Source organism: Lampris incognitus, chromosome 6 (assembly GCF_029633865.1).
Source record: "Lampris incognitus isolate fLamInc1 chromosome 6, fLamInc1.hap2, whole genome shotgun sequence".
NCBI classification, from domain to species: Eukaryota; Metazoa; Chordata; class Actinopteri; order Lampriformes; family Lampridae; genus Lampris; species Lampris incognitus.
In genome coordinates this window covers 6,007,425-6,016,163 of record NC_079216.1, presented here as the reverse complement: position 1 = coordinate 6,016,163, position 8,739 = coordinate 6,007,425, and the positions used below count along the sequence as shown (strand labels likewise).

Sequence of the window (8,739 nt, the reverse complement as noted above, 5' to 3'; positions counted from 1 at the left end):
TTAAGGTTGGACTTGTAGTTCTTTTTTTTTTAATTACTTATATTTATTGGATTTTGCATTTTACAAATCACAGAATCAATCATGAAATAAATCCAGTATAATTCCCATCCCTCCCCTGCTCCCTAACATGCCTCCCCCCCAACATCCTCCGAAATGACATCAAGTACAAATAAATATGTGACAGATATACAATGACCTCATTCACATAAACACAGACAAGGAGAAAAGAAAAAAGTAAATAAAAATAAAAATTAATAAAAAAATGCACTCATTTTTATCTTTTTAAACTGATGGTTAAATTTAGGGTTAGGTGCTCGGGAATGAATGTAGTCAATGAGGGGTCCTCATATAGTTGTGTGTGTGCGTGTGCGTGTACGTGCGTGCTAACACAGATGAGTAAGAACTACAGGCTCCCGCTCTGCAGAGAGAGAAAAGCAACTCGGGCACTCCTGCCATTTTTTTCTTCTCTTTACAGAAAGTGAGCAGAACAAAGGAAAGAAAAGAACAAATTGTGCTGCAGTTTCTTGACTTCCTGCCAACTTCAAGAGCAGGAGAGAGAAAAAAAGAACGCGAAAGAAAAAAAAAGTCAAGTCTTTCAGGGCAGTAAAATGGCAACATACTGATTCATCTTCTCTGGACGGGACCCGTGCGGGGGGGAGGGGGGGAGACAGTAGTTAATGTCATTACCGAGCCACCGGGCTGCTTCATGTGGTCGCTGTCCTCCGCGCCACGTTTACCCACATGGGTATTAGTAATATTTTAAACACTCACCGGACCGCTTTATGACCCACAGGCGCTGTAGTTATTTCTGGAACGCCATGGAAGTCCAAAATCATGAGCGAGAAGAGGCAGAATGTTCTGGGGAACTAATTGTGTTATTGATTTTGTTTTTTTGGTTTTTATTTTTTTGTAGAAGAACGGGTCATAAAAACAGTTCTGACATTCCTTCTTTCTGAGGCCGTCCAGTGTCACTTGCAGCCCTCGGATGGGCGATAACCAAGCATCACTTCCACCAGTCATTTCTATTACTGCGCGTATGCAGAGTCTGAATTACACAATGAAAATGGGGGAGGGAGGGAGGGGGGCGGTGTCAGCTTCTTCTCCAGGGTGTGAGGGGAACCCAGTACAGCGCAGGCGTGGGCTTCAGTGACCTGAAGTCTTACAGTCTTGACAGTCTTGCTTGTTTAACATAATGTCTGCAGTCTATAGATGATGATGAGTCAAACTCATTACACCAGCTCATGGGGCATGTACCGCAACTTTTGTAGTCAGGGGTCGACAACAAAGTGTTCTGGAGCGAAACTGTCAGCAGAGCAGACCCCCCCCCCCCAACACACAACAACAGCAGACCATCAGTTCCGCTCAGACACAGACAGACCCACACAGTACTGTACCAGAGCCAAAGACACTATCGGGGTAGCATGGCTCAGTAGGTCGAGCGGGTCGTCTAGTAATCCGACGGTCGCTGGTTCGATCCTCGGCTCCTGTGAGAGCGTGTCGAAGTGTCTTTAAGCAAGACACTGAGCCCTTAACTGCTCCTGATGAGCAGGTTGGCACCTTGCATGACAGCCTCCACCATCAGTGTATGAATGTGTGTGTGAATGGGTGAATGTGAGGCGTACACTGTGAAGCGCTTTGAGTGGTCGGTAGACTAGAAAATGCTGTGTAAATGCAGTTCATTTACCGTTTACTGTCAACATACCAAAGAGGTAGGCAGATGTGTTACTACCATACATCACCATTCTTTACTCTCAGTAACCAACACTTTATTAAAAGTCCTAGCATATTAGTTGAGAAACAGTAGGGTATGATTGTTGTGCATCAATTGACAATAGGGTATGATTGTTGTGCAGCCAGGATGAATGTCGGAACCACTGGTCTGCATGGGCTAGCAGTTAGCTTAGCCCATCCCGCTTCCACATCCTGTCAGACCGCCCTCGACGTTTCCTCCTCGGGCGCAGCTCCAGGCAGGGGCCGTGGTCCCCAGGCCCACCGGACGAAGCAGACCAAGCTCTCCCAGCCGATCCAGCACCAGCTCTCCCAGCCAGACACACTCGACACACCTCCCCGCACTCCTCACGATGACATCAAAAACACCAGTCAACGCTAGGTGAGGCCTTCGCCAGACCGCCCTCGGTGTTATCGGAACTGCTGGTCTGCATGGGCTAGCAGTTAGCTTAGCCTGTCCCGCTCTCCCAGCTGATCGAGCGTCAGCTCTCCCAGCCATCAAACGAAGACAAAACTTAGACGTGGACAAAGACACTGCATGGATGGTACTGGGTGAGGCCACCACAAATGTGAATTCGCACTGCCATCTTCCAACAGCGGCACTGGGTGAGGCCACTGCAAACGCGAATTCGTGCAGCCATCTTCCCACACTGGAAGCGGTGTACTAAGTCCTACTTCTTACAAGATTAAACTTGCTCTTTTTTTAGCACCAAAAAAGTGCTTGATATCTCCTGTCTTGCTCATGTTGTCTGTGAATGAAATCTACTTCAAGTTCAAATCTAGTTGAATAAAGTAGTCATACATTTGACCCATACAATTAATCAGCCTTCAGCGGACATAGATTTTAATATCGTTCAATTACCCAACAAGGTAAAACTCGTGCATTCCTGAGTGAAAACAAAGGGGGTGCCTGTTTTAAAAGCTAATATCAAATAGCAAAACACTAACTAAACCACCACAGCCACAAGACTATTAAAATGAAATAATAAACTCTGTATTGATGTCAAAACATATCTCTACAACATCTAATCCTCCATTGTCTCACTGCTCATGACTGAGCACCAGTGTTAGCTGACATTAGATAATATATGACATTTTATATGGTAATGAAATGCCAAGCCATAGGCACAGCTAGCTAGCTATTTAGCCAACATTGGAAATGAAATGCTAACTAGCTAACGTTAGGTAAGGCAAAGGTTGGCTTTAGCTAGCTAATGTTAGTTAGCTAAACTGAAATTTAAGGCAAAAGTTAGAAAATAGCTAACGTTGGCATTCATCTGTAGACACTTGACACAATCTAATTCAGAAATTCTGAAGATAAAGTAAAGTGTGTTAAAATAGCTAAATGGCTAGCTACTTACATTAGCCAACTTACTCTGTATACTGCTTTAGTACACCTTGAAAAGAAAAATACCTATGTCAGAATGTTGTTTATGTATTGCCGCTCTGTTTTTAATACAGTTGTACTGTCCAAACTGGTGTTGAAACTCATGTCTTGGTCTGAGCCAACTCTGTCTGTAATTGGTTATTTGATTTCCTGACAGGCAGGTCCCAGACTGTAAGAATAGGTAAAACATACTCATCTATGTTAGTTCTTAGGACCGGTGCACCTCAGGGCTACTGTCTTAGTCCGCTATTGTCCAGTCTGTTTACGCCTGACTTTGTTGCCAAATATGACAACAACAGCATCATTAAATTCGCGGATGACAGCACAGTGATTGGACTAATAAGCGACAGTGAAGAGAGGGCCTATAGGAGGGAAGCGGAAGATTTAACCATATGGAGCCATGATAACAACCTCTCTCTAAATGTCAGTAAGACAAAAGAAATCATTGTTGACTTTAGAAAGATCAGAGGAAATCACATTCCAATTTCCATCAATGGTTCATCTGTTGAAATTGTGGACGGTTTTAGAATTCTCGGTTTATACATCACAGACATCCTCACATGGTCTCTCAACACCAACTGCATCCTGAAGAAGACACAGCAGAGACTGTATTTTCTGAGGCTTCTCAAGAGTTTTGGTATGAGTGCCAGAACTCTTAAGAACTTTTATCACAGTACCGTCAAGCGTGTCTTGACAGAATGTATCACAGTGTGGTTTGGCAACCTGACTGCTCAGGACTGCAGACTGCGTCAAAGGACTGTCAAGACAGCAGCAAAAATCATTGGCATGGAACTACCACAACTTCATAATATTTACACCACTCTCTACAAAAGGAAAGCCCAAAACATCATTAAGAACACCAGCCACCCGGCTCATGTTCTGTTCCTGCTGCTTCCATCTAAAAAACATTACCGGACCATCAAATCCCACACCACCCGTCTCCGTAATAGCTTCTTTCCACAGGCAGTCAGGTTGCTGAACAGCTGACACACCCATATGCACTTTTATCGTGTACTTTTCTATATTGAGTATATAATGTATACTTCCCCTGGATCGCCACCTTGTCATGGTGGAGAAGCTTGCATGTACTAATGATCCCAAGAGCTATGCCATCCGGAGCTTGGCTCCTGGTAGGTCACCCAAGGCGGATAGGTCAAGGGGGAGGTTCCAGACAAAGTGCGACCCAACAAAGACCTCAATGGCAGAACTGGTGGAAGACGATGCCAGTGAAGGTGGATGAAGGCTGCAACAGAGGGTGGTCCCCAATCATCTTGGATCTCCATGCCATTGGACTCTGGCCACCCCCTGCCAAGGAACATATGGTGACTGCAGGCACATCAGCCACTCCACTTGAAAAGCTGTCAGGCAGAGGCGTCCTCCCGCAAGGATACCCACAAGCACCTAGAGGAAGGACAATCATACTCAACCCTGAGTTTCTGCCGATGATGATGATGATATAATGTATAAATCATAGTTTATGTAGGTCTGTAAGTTTTTTTGGGGGGGGGGGGTGTAGTGTCCTTTTGTCTTTTGTGTTAAGGCAGAGAGAGCTAGAGCATAAGAATTTTATTGTATGCCAATATACATGATAATAAAGTTGAATTACAGCGTCTCCATTTTCTTGCACCACACAGGCGAGCAGAGATATTAACGAGGACGCGAGGAACAGATGAGATGTTCAACTAACCTTAAGGTTAAGATATGGCAAGGTCCACTTTAGGGGTGTCTGAAATCATATTGCAAGATTCTTCCAGCCATGAATATGGGAGATTTATTGTAATATTTACAATTACAGGTAAGAAGGATGTATGTATAAGTCTTTTGACCCCCTCCGACCTGTTGTTTTGGGGCGTTCAATTCTTAATTAGCCCCCCCCCTTTAATTTGAACCGTGCATGTATGGGAATAAACTCAGGTTTTATATTCCTTTCTAGAATAACTCCGTGCTGACATCACGGCTCTCTTTTACAAGTCGACCCCGGTGTGTTCACTGTTTTCACCCTGTGAATTGACAGAGAGACAAAAAAAGAGAGAGATATATTATTGGCCACTGGACCAAATTCTCCAAACAAGGCCAACACGAGGGCTTAGTAAGCCGTCTTTTACGAGGTATACACCAGACCAAGTAAGCACTAAAAGGCCTTTCCATAAAGTACTTAATTAAAGAGTAAATTTAGGCAGGCATCATTAATGAAGGCCCTTGTGTCGACCGGGGAGTGTTTACCGCCCGGTGGTGTCTGTGGCTTGGAGAGGGTTTAATGGCAAAGGATCATCATTGACCGCTGGAGGAATGGTCCCGCTTTACGGCCCATCACCGCAGATTGGAAGTACTGGAGAGCCAGCGAGCGACCAAGCGCCACATGAGCACACTGGCTAGACCAAATTTTATATATATATCTATATTATATAGATATATATATGACATTCAAGCTAACATCAGTTCTTAAAAGACGTCCAGACAGCAGGCTGATCAAGTTGCAGATGCTCATATATCTATTCACATTTAATTTTCTATTGTGTGTGTCTGTGTGTGTGTGTGTGTGTGTGTTTCCCTGTATGTTTAACTGTTTTACCATGTATAATTTGTGTTTATGTGATTATTTGTGTGTGAGTGTATACGCCCATCTACGTCTGACCGTATTAGCATTTAATTTGTGTTTGTGCGTGCGTTTCCATGTATGTTTAAGTGTTTTAGCATGTTTTTAGGATTGTGTGTGTGTGTGTGTGTGTGTGTGTGTGTGTGTGTGTTTTTAATGAAAATATGTTTATGTATAAGCCTGAGCACGCCAGGGTGACTTAAGTGGAAAATATTCCTGTGAGGATGTAATTAGTCAGACGTCTGCTGTCATTATGGTCATGTTGGCCCCGTTAGCCTCTCTGACATGGACATGGATTTCAGGCAGCGGTGGAGTAAAGTGAGCCCGCTGTGACCTGTGGCTTTGGGTGGAAGTCCCAGTGCGGTGATGCGCCTCGGGGTTTTTCAACCCGGTGTCGGTGTGAAGAGCAGCCCATGAACCGGGCTGACTGAAGACGCGTCTGGGTCTGAACGGAGCCGACTAGAGACCGGCGTTTGGACGGGGTGGAGTTGGTCCCCATGCGTTCTTAGCTAGAGAACACGGAGACACGCCGCTTCATAGAGCCGGCTGAGAAAAGTTGAACGACGACGCTGCATCATACAGCTGTGTCTTTGCAGTGTAGAGGTTATTGTCACATTTTCATATACAGCGCTGCCTGTCGGCAAACCAGGAAGTGAGTTTCTACGTTCACAGATGGCCCGGCGGTGACAACTGTCGGGCAGGAGACAGCTCAGTATGGTGGCTGCTCATGGAGTGCTACGTCTGTAGCATATGTTCATATGAAAATCACCTTGGTCTCCTTTTAAATAAAGGAACATTTGTGCGTATGCAAACATCTCATCGATGTTTAAATCCTGTCTCTCTTAGTGTTCTGTTGAATAAATAGTGTAGTAAAATGAGTCAAAAGAGAAGAACTACTAGAATCGGAACCAGAAATACTTTACTCATCCCCGAGGGGAAGTTGGATCCCATTACAGACACTCGCGCTCTAGCAAGAAAAACCAAGACAACAAGAAAATAGAAACAAGAAAAACCGAAATAAATAGAAATGGAAAATAAAATCAGAAATAGAAACAAGAACAAAATATATAGACATATGTGCACCGTGCTCCAGCATGCAACACCCTGTTATAATGAATTATAGAATATATTGTGCCGTGTTATTATATGAAGAAAAAGAGACTTTAACCGCAAAACTAAACCTCAAGACCAGAGACATGTTTTTTTTAAAATTTTATTTATTTATTTCTGAGCTCTGAAATACTTCTTAAAACTTGGTTGTGAATTTAAGTGTAATGTCAGGAAATGGCTTATTAAGAACCAACAATGTCAACATTAGTGCTATTCGCACACACCTTTAACGTGTTGTGTTGTGTAACCGTATTGTACATCAGCTGCGTTGTCTGTCTGCTTTTATCTTCTACATTATCTTTATTATCTTTTTCCACATTATTTGTAAATTCGGTATATATTTTCTTGTTTGTTTACCCTTGTTTTTCTTGTATATTAACTATTTTGTATGTTTATTTTTTGTACTATTACTATGGAACTAGTTATACTTGTACTATTTTTATACTTATTTTATAATTTATATTTATATATTTATATAAATATAAATTATATTTTAGTTTTTAAATTTTTATAATATAGTACTTGTACTATATATCTATATATATAGATATGGATATATAGATTATATGTTTATATATATGTATATATATATTTTTTTTTGGGTACTATTATCCTAGGGTGCCTAACAATATCAGAAAAAGGGACTGCTGATGGAAACTAGCCTCTTAGCTAACTCGGGTACATTTCATTTGTTTCGAATGTTGATTAATGTACATTGTCCCCTCCCAAGTGAAGGTTAAAAAATAAAGGAAGGAGAATAGTCCTAGCTGCAATTTAAAAGCCGACTGGGCTTTTTTGAAGGACTTTTGTCCCCACCAGACCCCTTAAATATACTTTTTCACAAACTGACCCACTGCATCTGTTAACACATGCTGACACCAGCAAGACTGTCATCCTCCCTCATCTACCACGATACTGTCCCGGCCCTCGACAGGTAGCAGTCTCACCGCCTCTCTGTCTGGCTGGTTATCTACCGTGATACTGTCCCAGCCCTCGACAGGTAGCAGTCTCACCTCCTCTCTGTCTGGCTGGTTATCTACCGCGATACTGTCCCGGCCCTCGACAGGTAGCCGTCTCACCTCCTCTCTGCCTCTCTGGTTATCTACCGCGATACTGTCCCGGCCCTCGACAGGTAGCCGTCTCACCTCCTCTCTGTCTGGCTGGTTATCTACCGCGATACTGTCCCGGCCCTCGACAGGTAGCCGTCTCACCTCCTCTCTGCCTCTCTGGTTATCTACCGCGATACTGTCCCGGCCCTCGACAGGTAGCCGTCTCACCTCCTCTCTGTCTGGCTGGTTATCTACTGCGATACTGTCCCGGCCCTCGACAGGTAGCCGTCTCACCACCTCTCTGTCTGTGTGGCGCGCCGGCGTCCTGCTGACTCGGCCTTTTGGCAGAAAGCATCTGTTCCTTTCCCCTCCTGGTACAGCCTGTCCTCCATGCCGGCCCCCAATTCTAAGGCTAGGTTTAAAAAAAAAAACAGGGGTGAGAGACGGATGGAAAATGAAAATAAACTCAGGAAATTGCTGTTTTTGCAACATGCCCCTTCTGATGTCATCGCCGGGCCGCCTTTTGTCTCCGGGCAGGAAAATCTCAACCAAATTACGGAGGTGTTTGGTTTTGATGAGGCCCGGCCGCTATTAGCAATTACACGCTCACTGGACAATATTAATGACAATTACAGTGTTTTCTTTGGACGCCATCTTGACTCCCAGTTATTATGTGCTACTTGCTCCTATCTTTCACTGTAATAAATCATTTATGTCTCCGTGCATAATAACGGCTCTGTAACCTCCAGGTTAGAAACACATATCAAGCAAATTAAACTCATTAAACTCATGAGGTGATTCTACTCAAAATAAAACATATTAGGTTCTGAGGGTTTAGAGTAAAGATTAGTGTCTCTCTGGAGATCTTA

At 43.6% G+C, this 8,739-nt stretch overlaps 1 protein-coding gene across 1 annotated transcript in view; it reads left to right on the top strand.

Moving 5' to 3' along the window:
- The window catches only part of kcnq1.2 (potassium voltage-gated channel, KQT-like subfamily, member 1.2), a 58,674-nt gene extending 57,746 nt beyond the window's left edge, over positions 1-928 (top strand). The window contains exon 9 of the mRNA XM_056281675.1: positions 914-928. Coding sequence (XP_056137650.1) covers positions 914-928 — 15 coding nt within the window. The remainder of the gene's footprint in view (positions 1-913) is intronic.
- Positions 929-8,739: the final 7,811 nt, after the last annotated feature.